At 40.0% G+C, this 21,111-nt stretch overlaps 1 protein-coding gene across 1 annotated transcript; it reads left to right on the top strand.

Moving 5' to 3' along the window:
* The first annotated feature begins 1,090 nt into the window (after positions 1-1,090).
* Positions 1,091-3,003, top strand: LOC121974595 (UDP-glycosyltransferase 83A1-like). The gene is made up of 2 exons (XM_042525734.1): positions 1,091-1,841; positions 1,951-3,003. Exons 1-2 carry the CDS (start codon positions 1,367-1,369, stop codon positions 2,838-2,840), a joined length of 1,365 nt encoding a protein of 454 aa, XP_042381668.1. The 5' UTR covers positions 1,091-1,366; the 3' UTR covers positions 2,841-3,003.
* The last annotated feature ends 18,108 nt before the right edge of the window (positions 3,004-21,111 follow it).

Genomic DNA, 21,111 nt, shown 5'->3' with positions numbered 1-21,111 from the left:
GTCAGTCACTCGGTCTGATTTGTGACTCGGTTGCCCTGCTCACCCAGTTGCTTTACGCCACTCAGCTTGATCAACCACTCTGTTGTACTGCCCGCTCAATTGATCTACCCATTCGGCCAATATGTCCACTCGGCCGATCTGCTCACTCAATCGCTTAATTACTGTACAATTTATATTCAGCACTTGATAGAAATTAACTTCTGTCGCTAGAATGAGATTATCAGCTCGGATAATTTTTGACAGATAAATTAAATTAAATTTAATATAATTTAAATTTAATTAATTTTTTAAAATCTCCATAGATGGACCAACACCAATTTGCACAAGTTTGTATATGGCAGGTTATGCAGCAGCATCACTACTGTAGCATTGAGGATGTGGTTGCTCGGACAAACGGACTGAATTCGAATTCTAAAATTCTATAGCAGCGTCAGTACTCAGCAGTATTGCAGAGGACTAATGTGCACTGTAGTCATTTCTGTAGCATAGAAGAATTCTTGATCGTAATAAGTGTAGCATATTATTGCAGAGGAAGACTTTGATATATAATGTTAATAACTATATACTTAGTGTAGCCTACTACAGCTGAATGATTACTGTAGTGATACCGAAATTTCGTGGACTTTGATTACTCGGATCAACTTGATCATATTACTTGTTTGCTAAACTCGAATACATTGGATGTTCATGTTCCTCTTATGAGTTGGACTGAAGAGCACAATCAAATAAAGTCTGATTAAAATTAATGATATAGGGTTTGATACTCACCTCCCTATTAAAATGAATATGATTAAAATAATATTTAATTTATTTTTGAAAATGACTGGTAGTTTATACGAAGAAACTAGATGAATGAATAGATGAAGGAAATAGCTAGATCGTACCTATTAATAATAAAAAAGAAGGATGGCTGGACAACTTTGAAAATTCTAGATAGTGGAGGTATTTTTTATTCCACCAAAAGAAAAAAAATACATGTTTCCAAGATTAATAATTTACAAATCTGAATGATCACATTTACAAATCCGAATGACTTGTAGTAGGGTCATTTTTTATTCCATCCTAAAACTTAACAAATCTTAATGATCACGATACCTGCTTGAAAACGGTATCCGAGCCATTACTCTTCTCGTCCTCCGACGTCTCATATTCCAGCCGTGAGCAGCGGCGGCAGCAGCAGCAGCCGCTCTTTCTTAAGCCGGCCAACAGCAACATCTTTGTTGTCTTCCGGCTATCGACAGACGTCATTCCTATTCTCCAACATTCAGGGTTCAGCCGTTACAGCAGCACCAAAATTCAGCAGCTGAAAGAGTTTTAGCTAAGTTCTTTTACGCTTATCTCCTTCCTCTCTCTCTGTTGTTTCTGAATGGCTCCGCCACACGTTCTCGCTGTGCCTTTCCCTGCTCAAGGCCATGTCATTCCCCTCATGGAGCTCTGCCACTGCTTGGTAGAACACGGCTTCAAGGTCACCTTCGTCAATACCGAGTTCAACCACAAGCGTCTGCTCGCCGCGTTGTCCGAGGAGAGCACCGTGGACCAGATCGCTCTGGTCTCGGTCCCCGACGGATTAGGGCCGGGGGAAGACCGGAACGATCTCGGGAGGCTAACGGAAGCATTCACGAAGGTAATTCCGCTGTGCTTGGAGGAACTAATCGAGAAGAGCAACGAAACAGAGGATCCGATGACTTGCATGTTGGTGGATGTGAATATGGGATGGGCGCGGGAGGCTGTCCGTAAGAAGGGTCTCCGGTCAGCCTTTTTCTGGCCGGCGGCAGCCCAGTCGCTGGCCACTCTGCTGAGCATTCCGGAGTTGATTTCGAGAGGCATCATCGATGCCGATGGTAATTGATTTTGGGTGTTTTTTTAGTCTTTTTGGTCAGATGATTGATTGTGAGTAATTAACGAGACACCAAAGATTTCCAAAAAGTTTTCATCTTGCCACGTTTACAGGCACAACGATCTCAGAACACGGAAGGTTCCAGCTCGGCCCCGGCTTGCCATTCATCGACGCGACGCAGTTGACATGGAACTTTTGTGGTGGAGACGGAAGAACCAAAAAGCTAATCTTCAACTACATCGTCAACAACAACAGGGCCATCGACGTCGCGGATTTCATCATCTGCAACTCCTTCAAAGAGCTCGAAGAGCCAACCTTCCGTTACAATCCAAAGATTCTTCCAATCGGGCCGCTGCTAACCGGCCTCCGGCCGAACCGCGCCTTGGGGAATTTCTGGCCGGAGGACGCGGCCTGCTTGTCGTGGCTGGACGAGCAGCAGCCGGGTTCCGTCGTCTACGTGGCTTTCGGGAGTTTCACCATCTTCGACCGCGGCCAGTTCCAGGAGTTCGCGCTCGGGCTGGAGGCGACTGGCCTACCGTTCTTGTGGGTGGTCCGGCCCGACCTAACCGGTGACACTGCCGATGCCTATCCGGATGGATTCAAAGAGCGTGTCGGAGACAGAGGGAGGATTGTGGCTTGGGCACCTCAACAGAAGGTGCTGGCTCACCCTTCTGTCGCTTGCTTCGTGTCTCACTGCGGTTGGAACTCCACCATGGAAGGCGTCAGGAACGGGAAGCTCTTCCTCTGTTGGCCATATTTTACGGACCAATTCCTGAACCAGAACTACATTTGTGACGATTGGAAGGTGGGTTTACCCTTGACGCCTGACGAGAGTGGGATCATTAAGCGAGAACAGGTGAAATCCAAGGTAGAAGAGTTGCTTTCGAACGAGGAGATGAGAGCAAGGGCATCGATGTTGAAGGAGAACGCTCAGCAGAACCTTAACGAAGGCGGCGCTTCGTTCGAGAATCTTAAGACCTTTATGGATGCTTTCCAGGCATAGTAATTTACTGATTCGAAGAACAAATAAAATGCTTGAAGATATATCCCAAATTTGATGTTTTCTTATGGCTAATAGAAGTAAAAGCTACAAAACTCAGGTTTGTGGCCAAAGAACGTTGACTTCAATAATTTCTGTAGTCCAGTTATATAAATTACGACGTCTACATTATGATTATTTATAGTATTAACTTCGATTGGGCATCCACACAGTTGGATGCATGCATGTTTATAATAATTTATTATTATTATTATTATTTTCTTTGAAATGAATTCATGAGAACACTAGGACGAATATATTCATCTTTTATTACAATATTTATAATATTTTTTTTTAAATTTGTACGGATTGGTGGGATGCTAGGCTAACGCAATTGTTTTTTATCATCATATTAAGAAGTTTTTTCTTTTTCTTTTATTGTAATCTCTAAGATTATTTTTTTCTCTATTTTACAAATACAATAATAAATTTATAATATTTTTCTTACTTATATAATGACATTTTAATAACTGGTTTTGAATTAAAGAACATCACTATGCTACTTTACCTTCTTAATTGAGAATTTTTTATTTGAGATCCAACCATTACTCTGTTCTTTTTCTTGTTGTTGATATTGCATTTCTTTTGCATTGTTAAGGTTATCATTTCTTTAGAGTAAATAAATTACTAATTCCTTTAATGAGTACATATAATTTCTGTACATATTTATCCCTCATATGCTATAACTGATCCTCTTGAGTATCATTACTCTTAATTACAATATACCACAATCATACTGTCTTACATCATAAATTATAATACTTGATATTCCATGATTTATCTTCCTTTGTATTGTTTGAAGATGGAGAAGGATATTTAATAAACATAATCACTTTTTCATATCATAAATTACACTTGATAATTTATGCATGCCTCCATTAAATAATATTTAAAAGTTCATATAAGAATTTTTTTTCATTATTTTAAAGGTACTCTTCTAATCCGGTCTCTGTCTCTGTAAAAGTTATATGATATAAATGAGTCAACTTTCTTGAATACTAAATACAAATGTTTACCTTATTTAATGGCATTCTAGAGAATAATGAACTGCATTTCATTCAAGTATTAAGGTTGAAGATAAAGTAATAGTCAATTCAATATTCATTCAAATCTGTTTAGCATTAATTTTTTTCTTTATAATTTTATTTTCACTAATACTGACCTAAAATCTAAAATCTAGTCCATTAAATTATTCAAATAATATATTAGGAGTTTGCCAAACAAATTGAATGCCTACAAGTTCAAGTTGAGTTTGCAAGGATGATAACATAAAAAAATAATGGCACAAGACAGTAATAGCAACTTAATTTAATCAATCAGTACTTCTAATTTTTATACTCAGGCTATAACTCAAATTACTTTTATAATTATCATATTTGTCGTGCTATAATTCAAATTAATTTTATAATTACAATAATTGTATATTATATTTGTCATATCCTATAAATTGTTTATATAATTTATATAAATATTTCTATTATAAACGATGAAATTAAGTCATTATTATTTTTTTCTAAATTTTTTCTCGTTCCCTTAGAGCATCCTTGAGCCACTGTGTGTTGACATATACAAGGTAAAGTTAGGGGATCGCTATATTTTATTTTTTAAAACGCCATAAAAAATCTCAAGATGCCGACTTGAGCCGACTCCGATCAGTCATGATATTCAAAGAGTTTGGTTTGGATCCTGAGGGTGAATAGTTTATTGAGCGGTAAGAGCGAGAGGAAAGTTGAAATTTTTACCATAATAAATTTTGTTAGTCCGAATTTGACCAGTTAAAAATAAATTGTAATATAAACATGTAATTAATATATAAATATGATATTATTAAAATATATAATTTACAAAATATATTCTGATTAATGAAATTCTCACCATTTAGTATTATCTATTTTAGAATAATTTGGTTACATTACTCAATAGATACAGCAGCCAAGGTAATTAATGAAGTTGAAACATCAAATTCGGATTTTAAAATTTGCATCGCGCGGAGCAAAGGGTGGACTTAGGGTATTTTTTTTTTAATTTTTAATATGTCACACCAATACTAAATTATAAGTATAAAATCCCTTAAAATTCTCTCAATAAATTTTTTTAGAATTTTAATATCTCGCATCATTCTCTGCACAATAAAAAAAATTTTCATATATTTTTTTTTACATGTCCTACATTATAAATCATATATTTTTATTTATTATTTTTTATTTAATATCTCTATATAATTTTTATTTGATATTTTAATTAATTATTTAATTTAAATTAATTTATAATTTATAATTAATAAATTAATAAATTTATTATTTTTAATTTAATTTAATTTATAATTTTTATTTAATATTTAATTAACTTATAAATTTAATTTAGTTATATATATATATATATATATATTAACTTATCTCAAATATATTTATTTTCAAATAAAAAAAGTATCACTTTAATTATTACTAATTATTTATAAAATAAAATATTATAATTAAATATTTCATCAAATAATTTATTTTTTAATTATTTTGAAAGGATCAATTTGTACATTAATTACGGGCTCCACCTTAAAAAGAAGAGATAATTAAGAAGTCCGATTATAGGGAACATCCTTTTGTCATAAGGGCCCACGACCCACGTTCCTAGATTACTCAGATCACTTCCTAACGGTAGATTAATGCAATTAAGTAGAAGAGGTAATTTAGGAAATCCGATGTAACGCCCGAAAATTCTCAAAACTATTTTAGAAATATTCTATGATTTTTTCTGGAATTTTAGGATATTTTTACCGAATTTTTAGAGTAGCGGAAGTAGCAAAAATAAATAGGAAACGAAAACGGCCTAAGCGGGAATTGAACCCGAGACCTATGGTTTACGGATAATTCTAGTAACCAGTTGAACCCAGCAGGGCCGTGCTGAAAGGAAAGGGAGACAATTTTATTTAAGTTAGAATTGGGCCGAAATTACCACTTAATATAAATAGGAAATTATTAAGTGGGGATTTATTTTGATCGGGATTCCTTCTCCTCAAACCCTCACCGACGCCACCTCTCCCTCTCCTCCCTCTCTCGGCGCCAACCACAAGCAAGGCTAGGGTTTCGTCCCAAGGGTTCCAAGGGCACATTCCGGCGACGACTTCGACACGAGGACGCTCCCCTTCGCGAGAGGAACGTATAGACGCTAGAAGATTGTCGAAAGGATCGTCTCCTCCGGAGATCTAGCGATTAGATTTGTAAGAAATCTAGCACAGGAGGTAAGAAACCCCTCACCTGCAGTATAAGTAGCTTTTCGTACGATTCTATGTTTTTTTAAATTAGTTATATGCAGACTCTTCGACGCATAGGGTGTATTTAACCCTCCTCGCAGGTTTAGGGATTTAGTTGAGCACCTCTAGATGGACCAGACACGTTTCTCCTTTCAGTTGGAGATTTTAGACGTTGTCGGGTGCCTAGAGGTGGTCTCCCTATTAGAGAGGAGAGTTGAAGCACACTAAGTGCTCGATAAAATGTTTAGCTCAGTAAAAATGCTACAGTAGATATTTTTAATAGCTCAGTAGATGCAATAGAAGCATTTAAATAGTTTAGTTAGTCTTGCTACAGCTTATATGGGACTACGGTCCAATGGGTGGACACCCACAGTCGCCTCTAGGTTCAGATAACCTAGTAAAAGCAAGATAAATTAATTAGCTATAATTCAGTATTTTATTTTCAGTAGGGGCACTGTACAGGATTAGATATCCATTGGGCTGAGCTCCTATAGTCGGTCCCTAGGTTTAGATAACCTAGTAAACCTTACTAAATTCGGGATTTGCAATCCCGGGTCTAGTTAAGGATGCGCGCATAGCATGTACAGTTGCCGGGCCCATTAGCAGTATGATTATGTATTTTAATCTATTATATTATAGCTTTTCAAAACTCACAAGGATTAGTTATGATAGTTGAGTTTGAATTCAGTTCTAGCTTAGCCCAGTTCATGTTCAGTGCAGTTTTCTTTATTGATACCCATGATAGTTTATGATTTGCTTGTATGCCATGCTTTAGTGTTCATGTTCAGTGATTTCAGTATGCCATGCTTTGACAAGTTCATCATATGTTTGATAGCATGTTTCTAAAAGCATAAATGCATCGTATGCATGTTTTAGTGAGGTAGATGGTTTCTTACTAAGCGAAAGCTTATAGATACTTCCTTTTCCTTATACTGCAGATAAAGGTAAAGGGAAGATGGACTAGCGGAGGCTGGAGGAAAATGCTACAAAGATGTGTGTGGGCAGGAACTTGGAAAGAAGATCTTAGGGAACCTTAGCAAGCTTTGTTTAAACATTAGAACTTTTCAGTATTTTTATCATTTGCACTTTAGTGTGTTCATTGCTATGAATTTGTTAACCATGCACTTTATTATGCTTAGAACACTAATTTTATGTTGTTAGAGTGTTTATTAATCATTTTAGAACTTGTATTGTGATTGGGGCACGAAACAGTGCTGAAATCAGAGTTAGCTGCAAAAATCAGTAACCTCGATCGATCAGTGGATCGATTGGGGGTTTCCAATCGATCAGCTGATCGATTGGGCAATCTGTTCCGTGAACAGTAGGCTTCTCGATCGATCAGTCGATCGATCCAACCATTTCCGTCGCGAACAGAGAGCTCTGGGATCGATCACTGGATCGATTGACCAGTCTGGATCGATCAGCCGATCGATCCAGATAATTATCCCGAGCACAGTAGCGTGCTGGATCGATCACTGGATCGATCCGACATTTCGATCGATCCGTGGATCGATTGGGAGGTCTGATAACAGCCAGAAAAGGGTTATTTCAGTTCCTTGACCATAGAGGATGTAGTATATGTTCGGTATACTTTAGATTACACCCCTTAGTACACGTAGAACCAAGAAATGTTAACAGCTTAGCAAAAATTTTAATTAGTACAGTTTCCACATCTAGTCCTAGAGATGGTTAGGGAATAGTTTAGCATAGCATAATGTGACGATCGGTCTTACAGCTTAGTTAGTAGAAGGCGAGTCGTTACAGAGTGGTATCAGAGCAGTTTCCATACTTCCTACACACGCATCAGCATTGAACCTGCAGCTTCCAAGTAAGAACATCTCTCACTTTCTCCATGTTTCTTGTTTTCATGTTTAGATATAACTAAAGCATGCTCGTTTATGATAGTAGTTAACATGATAACAATAGTTATTCCCTTATGATTGTGTTAGTCATGTATGTCCTCCATGTCTCTAGAGATGGCACGAGGACGCCCAGCTAGAAGGGCACCAGCTATTGAGCCCCAGCATGAGGCAGGCAGTTCAGTGCCTCCCCCAGACCTTACAGCATTAGTGGCTCAGTTACAGCAGCAGCAGGAGATAGCCACCTTGAAGGCTAACCAGCAGAACACTCCCACGGTCACTCCAGAGCCTAACTTAGCAACACCAGTAGTCCTAGAGGTTCCACCAGTCCAGCCTACAACACCAGTAGCCCCAGCAGCAGTAGAGGCAAAGAGAGAAGCCTATCTGATCCAGTGGCAGAGAGTCAAGCCCGAGAACTTCTCAGGCACCAGTGAACCATGGGATGCACAAACACTGGAGAGTACGATGGAGCTTCTGGACTGGCCAGAACATGAGAAGGTGAAGTGCGCCTCCTTCTGTCTGACAGGAGATGCACGCATGTGGTGGGAGAGAATCAGAGCGAAGCGCCCAGTGAACCAGATGACATGGGCTGACTTCGAGAAGGAATTCTTTGAGGAGTTCTTTCACATGCGGGTCACCAACCGCCACTACGACGAGTTCACTGAGTTTCGTCAGGGCAACCTATCAGTTGAGGAAGCCGTGAAGAAATTCAATAGATTGGCTCGTCTATGCCCTGAACTAGTCGACATAGAGAAAGAACGAGTTCGGTTGATGCTCAAGATGCTGAGGCCGGAAATAGCGATGAACGTGGCTGGCGGCATCCATAGGCCGCAAACCACTGAAGAACTAGTCAGTAGTGCTCTGACCACTGAGCACTACCAGAACAGTATCAAGCAGCAGAAGCAAGTTCTCTCAGAGTTGAAAGGTCAAGGAGGCTCAGACACTCAGAAACCGCAGGGCCACAGGTCCCACGACTCTAACTGGAAAGGGAACTCCAGCAACAAGTGCAAACCAGGGAGTTATCCAAAAGGAGGACCAGCCAGTAAGCAGCCCAGTTATCCAAAGTGTGCGACTTGTGGGAAATTCCATCCTGGAGTTTGTCGTAAGGGCACACGAGGATGTTTTGAATGCGGATAGGAAGGGCACATGGCCAAGCAATGTCCAAACAAGACCAGTCTTCCTCAGCCCCAGCCGATTCAGTACGGAGGCCAGCCAGCTCAGTTACATCAGATGCAGGCCGCTTTAGAGGGTCCACATATCAGCCAGGGCAGATTAGAAGCCCCTCCAGCTATGACAAATGCACGGATTTACTCACTGACCAGAGAGGACGTAGCAAATGTCTCAACAGTTGTTACAGGTCAGATTAGTATTTTACAGCAAAGTACAACTGTCTTATTCGATACTGGGGCAACCCATTCATATATATCCAGGGCATTTGCCGAGAAGTTAGCAAGACCTCCAGAGGTACTCAGTAGTCAGTTTTTGACGACCTTATCTTCGGGAGAAATTATGGCATCCACGCACTGGCTCAGAGCAGTGCCAGTCATATAGCAGACAGAGAACTCTTTTGTGATCTGATAGTGCTAAATATGACTGACTACGATGTCATCTTCGGAATGGACTTCTTGATCAGATACGGTGCCTCCATAGAATGCCGTAAACGGAGAGTCGTATTCCAACCTGAAGCAGAAGCACAGTTCGAGTTCATCGGAGAACCCAAGAGAAAGGCCAAGAGGTTTCTCTCAGCTATGAGAGCACAGAGATTAATGGATTCAGGGTGTACGGGATTTTTAGCACACGTAGTAAGTACCAGTCAGGACAAGGACCAACAGCTAGCAGAGGTCCGAGTCGTATGTGACTACCCAGCAGTCTTCCCTGAAGAGTTACCAGGATTAGCACCAGACAGGGAGATTGAATTTGAGATAGAGCTCATTCCCGGTACCAACCCTATTTCCAAAGCACCCTATCGCATGGCTCCAGCAGAACTGAAGGAACTTCATGAGCAACTACAGGAGCTGCTTGACAAAGGCTTCATACGCTCTAGTCATTCACCATGGGGAGCGCCTGTATTATTCGTGAAGAAGAAGGACGGGAGCATGCGCTTGTGCATAGACTACAGAGCACTGAACCAAGTCACCATCAAGAACAGGTACCCTCTTCCCAGAATTGATGACCTGTTCGATCAGCTAAAGGGAGCAGCAGTGTTCTCTAAGATAGACCTCAGATCAGGTTATCATCGGGTGAAAGTTAAAGAAGGGGATATACCCAAGACAGCATTTAGGACTAGATACGGACATTACGAGTTCGCAGTCATGCCTTTTGGTGTGACCAATGCTCCAGCTACTTTCATGAACCTCATAAACAGAGTATTCAGGGAATATTTAGATAAGTTTGTCATCGTGTTCATCGATGATATTCTTATCTATTCAGGAACTCAGGAAGAACACGCAGAGCACCTGAGAACAGTATTACAGACCCTTCAGCAGAACCAGTTATATGCCAAGTTCACAAAATGTGAATTTTGGTTAGATCAGGTGTCCTTCCTGGGTCACATCATTTCAAAGGATGGTATCATGGTAGACCCCAGCAAGATAGAAGTCGTGAGCAACTGGAAAAGACCCAAGAACGCCAGTGAGATCAGAAGCTTTCTGGGATTAGCAGGCTATTACAGAAAATTCGTAGAGGATTTCTCCAGGATAGCCTCCCCACTGACAGCCCTTACCAGAAAGAACAGAAAATTTCAGTGGACAGAGGACTGTGAGAACAGTTTCAGCGAGCTGAAAAGAAGATTGACCAGTGCACCTATTCTGACTCTACCAGAAAATATAGATAGCTTTGATATATATAGTGATGCCTCGAAGTTGGGACTAGGAGCAGTGCTGATGCAAGAAGGCAAGGTAATCGCCTACGCCTCCAGACAACTCAAGGATTATGAAAGGAATTACCCCACTCATGACCTTGAGCTTGTAGTAGTGGTGTTCGCTCTCAAGATTTGGAGACATTACTTGTATGGAGCTCAGTGCAGAGTGTATACAGATCATCAGAGTCTGAAGTACTTCTTCACTCAGAAGGATCTGAATATGTGACAGTGCAGATGGCTAGAGCTGGTCAAAGACTACGATATAGACATCCTCTACCACCCAGGAAAAGCAAATAGGGTAGCAGACACCCTCAGCAGGAAGTCCAGCGCCGCCCTATTATCTCTAGCAGCTATGTCACCGCCTCTACAGAAAGAGATCACAGATTTCGGTCTCGAACTCATAGTCGGACAGCTCTCTGCCATGACATTAGAGTCTACCTTGCTTGGGGACATCCAGACAGCTCAGGAGCAGGATCCTGAAATTCAGAGAATCAAGCAAGGTTTAGCAGAATCAGAAAGTGGAGAGTTCAGAATATCAGATAGCGGGGTGTTGTACTTTGGTGACAGGCTATGTGTTCCAGATCAGGAGGAACTCAAAAAGAAGGTTTTAGATGAGGCTCACAAGACTCCCTATGCGATGTATCCTGGCTCCACCAAAATGTACCAGGACTTGAAGAAATATTTTTGGTGGCCTGGGATGAAGAGAGACATCGTTCGATATGTCAGCACCTGCCTAACCTGTCAGAGGGTTAAGGCAGAACATCAGAGACCAGGAGGAGTCTTGCAGCCTATTCAGATCCCAGAATGGAAGTGGGAAGACATTTCTATGGATTTCATCGTGGGATTACCCAGAACCACAAATGGTTTTGATACCATCTGGGTGATAGTCGACAGATTGACTAAATCAACCCACTTCTTAGCTATCAGGATATCCTACTCCATGGAACAGCTAGCACAGTTGTATCTCAAGGAGATCGTTAGATTACATGGAGTCCCACGAACCATTATTTCAGATAGAGACAGTAGATTCACATCACACTTCTGGGAGTGTGTACAGTCAGCTTTGGGCACGAAGTTAAAGTTCAGCACAGCTTTCCATCCTCAGACAGATGGACAGACAGAGCGAGTAAATCAGGTACTCGAAGATATGCTCCGAGCATGTGCCCTAGATTTCAAAGGAAGTTGGTGCAAATATCTGAGTCTAGCAGAATTTGCATACAACAACAGCTATCAGGCCACTATCGGTATGGCACCCTATGAGGCTCTCTATGGGCGGAGGTGTAGATCTCCAATCTGCTGGTATGAGAGTGGTGAACAGAAAGAGCTAAAACTTCAGACAGATCTAGTGGCAGATACCACAGATACAGCTCAGAGCCGCCAGAAAAGCTATGCTTATATACGGCGCAGACTTTTAGAGTTTTCTGTTTGGGATTCATTGTTCCTCAGAGTAGCTCCCATGAAGGGATTAATGTGTTTTGGGAAGAAGGGCAATTTAAGTCCCCGATATGTGGGTCCATACCTTATCGCCAGAAGAGTGGGCAAAGTAGCATATGAGCTAGAGCTACCCCAGAAATGTCATTGTCCACAACGTATTTCATGTCTCTATCTGAAGAAGCATACCCAGATGCCACCCGGTGATTGAGCCCAGTCAGTACAGATCCGCGATGATAGTCGACCTATTCGGATAATAGATCGAGCGATTAAGAAATTACGGAACAAGGAAGTACCATTAGTCAAAGTCATTTGGCATAGTCACACAGCAGAAGAGGCAACTTGGGAGACAGGAGTTATTCTAAATTCGAGGACGAACTTTTATAAGGTATGGGGATTATAGCCGAAAATTCTCAAAACTATTTTAGAAATATTCTATGATTTTTCTGGAATTTTAGGATATTTTACCGAATTTTTAGAGTAGCGGAAGTAGGAAACGAAAACGGCCTAAGCGGGAATTGAACCCGAGACCTATGGTTTATGGATAATTCTAGTAACCAGTTGAACCCAGCAGGGCCGTGCTGAAAGGAAAGGGAGACAATTTTATTTAAGTTAGAGTTGGGCCGAAATTACCACTTAATATAAATAGGAAATTATTAAGTGGGGATTTATTTTGATCGGGATTCCTTCTCCTCAAACCCTCACCGACGCCACCTCTCCCTCTCCTCCCTCTCTCGGCGCCAACCACAAGCAAGGCTAGGGTTCCATCCCAAGGGTTCCAAGGGCACATTCCGGCGACGACTTCGACACGAGGACGCTCCCCTTCGCGAGAGGAACGTGTAGACGCGAGAAGATCGTCGAAAGGATCGTCTCCTCCGGAGATCTAGCGATTAGATTTGTAAGAAATCTAGCACAGGAGGTAAGAAACCCCTCACCTGCAGTATAAGTAGCTTTTCGTACGATTCTATGTTTTTTTAAATTAGTTATATGCAGACTCTTCGACGCATAGGGTGTATTTAACCCTCCTCGCAGGTTTAGGAATTTAGTTGAGCACCTCTAGATGGGCCAGACACGTTTCCTCCTTTCAGTTGGAGATTCTAGACGTTGTCGGGTGCCTAGAGGTGGTCTCCCTATTAGAGAGGAGAGTTGAAGCACACTAAGTGCTCGATAAAATGTTTAGCTCAGTAAAAATGCTACAGTAGATATTTTTAATAGCTCAGTAGATGCAATAGAAGCATTTAAATAGTTTAGTTAGTCTTGCTACAACTTATATGGGACTACGGTCCAATGGGTGGGCACCCACAGTCGCCTCTAGGTTCAGATAACCTAGTAAAAGCAAGATAAATTAATTAGCTATGATTCAGTATTTTATTTTCAGTAGGGGCACTGTACAGGATTAGATATCCATTGGGCTGAGCTCCCATCACTACTACAAAATGAGCCTAAGGTATCACTTTGGGAGCAACACTTTAGTAAATTGTTGTCATATATCAAGTTTTGGAAAAAACACGCAACACTTTCAAATAAGTGTTGTATTATAACTAAAATGCAACACATTTTTTAGAAGTGTTGCAGTTGATATTAGAAAAGGTAACACTTTTGTAAAAGTGTTGTAATAGTGTAGGAATATGTGACACTTTTTAAATGTGTTGCGGTAGTAGTAATATTTGTTGTAATCGGAAGAAATGACATGTTTATTTTTCGTAAATTGCCCACAACACTTTTGCCAACACTATATAATAATTAAATAATAAGTGTTATTAAAGAAATAAACTTATAGAATTTTTTAAAATTTTTTAGAAATTTTTAGAGATTTAAATAAAGTTCATAAGATATGTTTCAATTATAAGGAGAGAAATCTTGTTTGGATAATAATTATGTAAGATACAGTGCTCAAATAATAATTAAATAATAAAGTTATTTGAGAAATAGTGAATTTTTAAGAATTTTTAGAAATTTTCTAAGATTTAAACAAAGCTCGTATATGATGTAGATTAAGGAGATTAATTATTGGGATATGGAAAAGTCTATTTAAACTATCATATTTAAACGTGGAAATGATTAATTTCCCTTGCCCTAACCAGACGCCGCTCGTATGTTTTATTTCTTTTCTTTTTTTCTTTTCCTTCGTTTCTCCCTTGCCCTAACCCGACGCCGCTCCTCCCCTCTCCTCTTCGCGCGGCCGCCGACCTCTATCTCCCCACCCGATCGTCGCCGGTGAAGTCCTCAGCCGGCAATGTTCTTGTGACCTCGGAGCTGTAGCACCGTCTCCTCCCACGCGATGCCAACTGACGAGCTCTCCCAATCTCTTCATCGCCGACCCTCTTCCTCTGTGGTCTCCGCCATCGCCGAGTACAGTCGTCGCCCAGTGCAGCCGTCGCCGGAAGGAAGGAGCAACACCAGCCTCCGCGTGCCTCTACCCTAGTGCGATCGCCACCTTCTCATCACCGCCCCGATCTCCTCTTCCCTCCCAAGCCGCGCACCACCGCCTGACGCCGCCACCCTCTCCGACCACCGTCCAGTGTCGAGCCCTTCCTCTCCCCTTGCTGCCGTCATGAAGCTCCCGGCAAAGATCCCCCAACTGCCCTATAATGGCCGAACAGCATGGTTCCGACCACAAGAAGGTAGGTGGTAACGTTTAAGGGTGTTTCTTTACTTGTCCGATCACTGGCATATTGTAACCAGAGCTATGTGTTCTGGATAGCAGATCAATAATCGCGATGAATTCCCATTCTGTATTGGGTCCTGTCCACTCTTTGTTGGCCAACGATTCCCTATGATGGTGAGGGCAGCTGGGCAGAACGAAGCTTTGTGCCTTGGCATGGATGTAACGAACAGAGGTTGTTTCTCATCTCTATATGAGATTGGTTATTTGATTATGAATGTGGTTAGGTTGTGCTTAGTATTTGATTCAGGGAATTCTTATTTCTCGGATGTATGGATATGGATACATTACTGATTTGAGGTGATTGTTTGGATAGCAGTGGCTATGTTGATGAATTCGGTATGTTTTCATCATGAAAGAATGCTATGATTTAGTTGCTTGAAGGTAGCTTTAACTAATGTTCTCTTGGAATTGTCATCACCTGCTACTTTTCAATCCATCTATGAACTAAATTTTATCCTTCAACAGTATGAGTAGCTCTAAAATTTTGAACTATCCCTTTCTTTTATCCACCTGTTATGTATAAGACTTATTTTTATTTTTTTTCACTGGTTGAACTCTTAATGGTTGGAAGTGGTTGAATGTTTGCCATGTAAGTTTAAATTAACTTATTTTTATTTATGTATGAATTACATGGGCAATAAAATTATTTGAAAAGACACTTTGAACTTTGCATGTTCACTTGGAAGTGGTTGTGAATGTTTGCCATGTAAGTTTAAATTATCTAAATCCCCGGTCCTTATTTCCATTAATCATAGAAAAGCATTTCATTTTGACTATGGAACTTACCCACTTGCTACAATTTGATGCTTGAGGTTTAGTTCTTCCTGATGTGGTTTTGTTGATAGCTATTTATTATTGCTATTGACTTTGCAAGTTTGATGCTCAATTATATAATTGACTTTGCAAGTTTGATGTTCAATTATATAATTTTTTGCTCTGAATTATGCTAAGTTTATCATCCAATTGCAAATTTGTAGCATGAGAGATTACTTGGATTAGTAATATGTGAGTCTTTCATTGTGTTTGTATATGTTTTACCTCTTGCTCTTCGCTAACACCCATTTCACTACTATTTCCTTTTTTTTCCAGAATTTCTAAGACCAATGTGCTTTTGCATGCATTTTTCTCATTTAATAGTACTTAGTTTATCATTCTTTATATGGTTGGTTCCTAGTTGTGCTATGAGGTTTGGTACTTCTTTGCAGTTGCTTATTTTGATATGCTATCATTTTTAACTCTCATTGCAGTGTGTATCGCCAAATTTGAGTATTCTCATACTAAATTTAGTAGATGTTATTTTCCAGCTGAAGGATGGTGGTTGGATAAAGTGTATTTAGATATATTGTCAGTTGAGTACAAAGGTTATTACTTTTGCTACTTGATCAAATCTCTATTCTTACTTTTATTGTCCATATTGTGATGCTTTTCTTGTAGGCAACAAGCATTTTGGATAGCTAAGCAGCTGTTATAGTTGGGAATGACAATGAGTGTTACATTTTGGATACCTATGTGATTTTTTTAAGGCAAGCAAAGAGTTTGTATAGTTGGCTTTTTGTAAATGTATGGTTGCCTTTTTGGGGAGATTCATGAAGGTATTAATTGGTGGCTTTTGTATAGTGCTTTAGTTGGTGATATATTGTAGATGTCAATTGTTGGATTTTTATAAAATTCTTAAGCAGAATATAATGTGGTACAATTTTTGCAATATAATGATCATATTTTGAATAATCTATTTTTATACAAATGTGTTTGATTGGATAATAAAATTGCATTATCAATAATATATTGGTGAAAAAATAAGTGTTACTATTAATGGGTAAAAGTGTTAGGTGAAAATTTTAATAAAAAGTGATGCATTTAATGGAAAAAGTGTTGCATTATTGGGTTAAAAAATTGTTGCTATTAATAGTTAAAAGTGTTGCAATTTTTTAAGAGTAACAAAAGAATAAGTGTTGCTGGTGAAAGAAAAAAGTGTTGCATATAAAGAAGCGTTGTCTTTGTTATATATCGTGACAGTTCAAAAAAGTATTGCATAAAATGGCAAAAGCGTTGTGTTATATCTAACATGACAGGACCTGATAAGATAGAATGAAAAGTGTTACCTTAGGTATAATACAACATTTATATGGCTAAAAACAACACTTTAGGGGTGATTTCTTAGCCTCAATTTGTAGTAGTGCATAGTCGGTCCCTAGGTTTAGATAACCTAGTAAACCTTACTAAATTCGGGATTTGCAATCCCGGGTCTAGTTAAGGATGCGCGCATAGCATGTACAGTTGCCGGGCCCATTAGCAGTATGATTATGTATTTTAATCTATTATATTATAGCTTTTCAAAACTCACAAGGATTAGTTATGATAGTTGAGTTTGAATTCAGTTCTAGCTTAGCCCAGTTCATGTTCAGTGCAGTTTTCTTTATTGATACCCATGATAGTTTATGATTTGCTTGTATGCCATGCTTTAGTGTTCATGTTCAGTGATTTCAGTATGCCATGCTTTGACAAGTTCATCATATGTTTGATAGCATGTTTCTAAAAGCATAAATGCATCGTATGCATGTTTTAGTGAGGTAGATGGTTTCTTACTAAGCGAAAGCTTATAGATACTTCCTTTTCCTTATACTGCAGATAAAGGTAAAGGGAAGATGGACTAGCGGAGGCTGGAGGAAAATGCTACAAAGATGTGTGTGGGCAGGAACTTGGAAAGAAGATCTTAGGGAACCTTAGCAAGCTTTGTTTAAACATTAGAACTTTTCAGTATTTTTATCATTTGCACTTTAGTGTGTTCATTGCTATGAATTCGTTAACCATGCACTTTATTATGCTTAGAACACTAATTTTATGTTGTTAGAGTGTTTATTAATCATTTTAGAACTTGTATTGTGATTGGGGCACGAAACAGTGCTGAAATCAGAGTTAGCTGCAAAAATCAGTAACCTCAATCGATCGGTGGATTGATTGGGGGGGGTTTCCAATCGATCAGCTGATCGATTGGGCAGTCTGTTCCACGAACAGTAGGCTTCTGGATCGATCAGCTGATCGATCCAGCCATTTCCGTCGCGAACAGAGAGCTCTGGGATCGATCACTGGATCGATTGACCAGTCTGGATCGATCAGCCGATCGATCCAGATAATTGTCCCGAGCACAGTAGCGTGCTGGATCGATCACTGGATCGATCCGACATTCCGATCGATCCATGGATCGATTGGGAGGTCTGATAACAGCCAGAAAAGGGTTATTTCAGTTCCTTGACCATAGGAGATGTAGTATATGTTAGGTATACTTTAGATTACACCCCTTAGTACACGTAGAACCAAGAAATGTTAACAGCTTAGCAAAAATTTTAATTAGTACAGTTTCCACATCTAGTCCTAGAGATGGTTAGGGAATAGTTTAGCATAGCATAATGTGACGATCGGTCTTACAGCTTAGTTAGTAGAAGGCGGGTCGTTACAGAGTGGTATCAGAGCAGTTTCCATACTTCCTACACATGCATCAGCATTGAACCTGCAGCTTCCAAGTAAGAACATCTCTCACTTTCTCCATGTTTCTTGTTTTCATGTTTAGATATAACTAAAGCATGCTCGTTTATGATAGTAGTTAACATGATAACAATAGTTATTCCCTTATGATTGTGTTAGTCATGTATGTCCTCCATGTCTCTAGAGATGGCACGAGGACGCCCAGCTAGAAGGAAATCAGAGTTAGCTGCAAAAATCAGTAACCTCAATCGATCGGTGGATTGATTGGGGGGGGGGGTTTCCAATCGATCAGCTGATCGATTGGGCAGTCTGTTCCGCGAACAGTAGGCTTCTGGATCGATCGGCTGATCGATCCAGCCATTTCCGTCGCGAACAGAGAGCTCTGGGATCGATCACTGGATCGATTGACCAGTCTGGATCGATCAGCCGATCGATCCAGATAATTGTCCCGAGCACAGTAGCGTGCTGGATCGATCACTGGATCGATCCGACATTCCGATCGATCCATGGATCGATTGGGAGGTCTGATAACAGCCAGAAAAGGGTTATTTCAGTTCCTTGACCATAGGAGATGTAGTATATGTTAGGTATACTTTAGATTACACCCCTTAGTACACGTAGAACCAAGAAATGTTAACAGCTTAGCAAAAATTTTAATTAGTACAGCTTCCGCATCTAGTCCTAGAGATGGTCAGGGAATAGTTTAGCACAGCATAATGTGACGATCGGTCTTACAGCTTAGTTTGTAGAAGGCGGGTCGTTACATCCGATTATAAGAAACTTCCTTCTCACACAAGGGCCCATGGTCCACGTTCCTAGATTACATAAGTCACTTCCTAACATTAATTTGGGAGAATCCTTTAAACTCTAATTAATCTTCCTAACAAGAATCGATCCCCATTTCAAGGAACTGCCGTAAAAAGTAAGGGATACCTTCTGTCACAAGGTCCCATGATCTTACATTCCAAGGCTCTTCCTCTACATGATGATCTAACACTACATCTACATGGATTTAGTTCACACATTTCGTTAAACACATACAAGGCACAACACACATAGATGATGATATAAACACTTCATTGCATAGAAAAATATCCAAATACATAGTTCATATATTCACAATCACATCATAGCTACTTCCTACATCCTAGATCTAAAGATCTACTCCATAGCAAAGGGTTTACAAATAAGAGACAAGAAATTAAGCATTCCACACTCTAAAATAAGAGATAGAGAAGAGAGGAATGCTTATTTATGTGTCGCCGGTCTTCTTACTTGCAACCCTTGCTCCAGAGGTGGACGGATCGACGAAGATGAAAGATCTAGGGTTCCCCCAAGGGGGAGAACCCTTCTCCAAGGAATGGGGGTGAGCCCCAAGCCAAAGCTTCATGAAAAGGAGAGAAAACCCCTTTTATAAAGTAGGGGATGGGCACCACACGGCCCGTGATACAATCATGTGGATCCACACAACCTCATACATTTTGCTCTCGGCCAGAGTGACACGGCCGTGTGGCTCACACGGCCATGTTCTGCTTTAGTTCTGGATGGATTCACACAGTCGTGTGGCTTACACGACCATGTTTTGCTTTAATTCTGGATAGATTCACACGACCATGTGGCTCACACGGCCTGACATTGCTTGGCCTCTGGAAATATTGCACGGTCGTGTGGCTCACACGGCCAACCAGTACTTACTCTCTGGAAATATTGCATGGCCATGTGACTCACACGACCATGTGGCTTATACGACCATATGACTCACACAGCCATATGGTTCACACGGCCATGTGGCTCACACGGCCATGTGGCTCACACGACCTAGCTGTTTTGGCTGTGTGTCAAGGATGTGTAGACTTGTATGCCATTTTAGCACCTCTTATCTTGGTATTCTTGAGTTGCGGTCTTGAGCAAAGTTATAGAGCTTGAAGTTATCTATAATTCGGTATAAATAACTGCTAGAAAACTCTAACTGGGCACAAAGTTATGCCCATTTTACTCTTGATGTGCAGTGTAGGATTTGACACGACCCTGTGCCAAGGCCATGTCTCATATAAATGCATTTTAGGCCTTGAAGATGTTCTTTTCTCTGGTTTAAGTCTTCATAAGAGTTGTAGATCTCGAAGGTATCTACATTTTGATATAAAAAACAGCCCATAACTCCAACTAAGAAGAAAGTTATGATCATTTTACTTTTGGTCTACATTATTGAAAATGACATAGCCGTGTGGAATTGACACCCATGTGGAATTGACACGGCACGGCCAGGCCGTGTGGACCTTGTTTTATGCCATATTTTCATACATCCATGCCTCATAAGCACGGCCCGGTCATTTTGGAAGCTCTAAACTTCTTTTAAGTTTCGTTTTTGCTCCAAATCATATCATGTCAATCAAAATATGCAAAGAGTAGATCTCCGAACAAAATATAATGGAAGTATGACATTATAATGAAATAGGGTGCAATAAACATACATTATATGCATGAAGTACAAGTAGATATGCGCCAAAGTATGCATAAAAGTATATATAATCTACACATATCAATAAAGATGATTCTAGATCACAGTTAGGGTATGTATTTTGTCGAAATGGTGGTGTTGAGTATTAGATGCTACAATAGTTCCATCTCATTCGAGAGATTATCAATAGAGAATATGTGAGGATATGCAGAGTATCGACCGATGCTAA

The sequence above is a fragment of the Zingiber officinale genome, chromosome 4B (genome assembly GCF_018446385.1).
Source record: "Zingiber officinale cultivar Zhangliang chromosome 4B, Zo_v1.1, whole genome shotgun sequence".
Taxonomy (NCBI): domain Eukaryota; kingdom Viridiplantae; phylum Streptophyta; class Magnoliopsida; order Zingiberales; family Zingiberaceae; genus Zingiber; species Zingiber officinale.
This window is presented reverse-complemented; position numbering and strand designations above follow the sequence as displayed.

What these genes read in the sequence shown, in the direction of transcription:
- LOC121974595 (XM_042525734.1), top strand. Translation starts at nt 1,367, where the DNA reads ATGGCTCCGCCACACGTTCTCGCTGTGCCTTTCCCTGCTCAAGGCCAT. An exon ending in AGGCATCATCGATGCCGATG is followed by an intron (nt 1,842 to 1,950) that starts GTAATTGATTTT and finishes CCACGTTTACAG; the next exon opens with GCACAACGATCTCAGAACAC.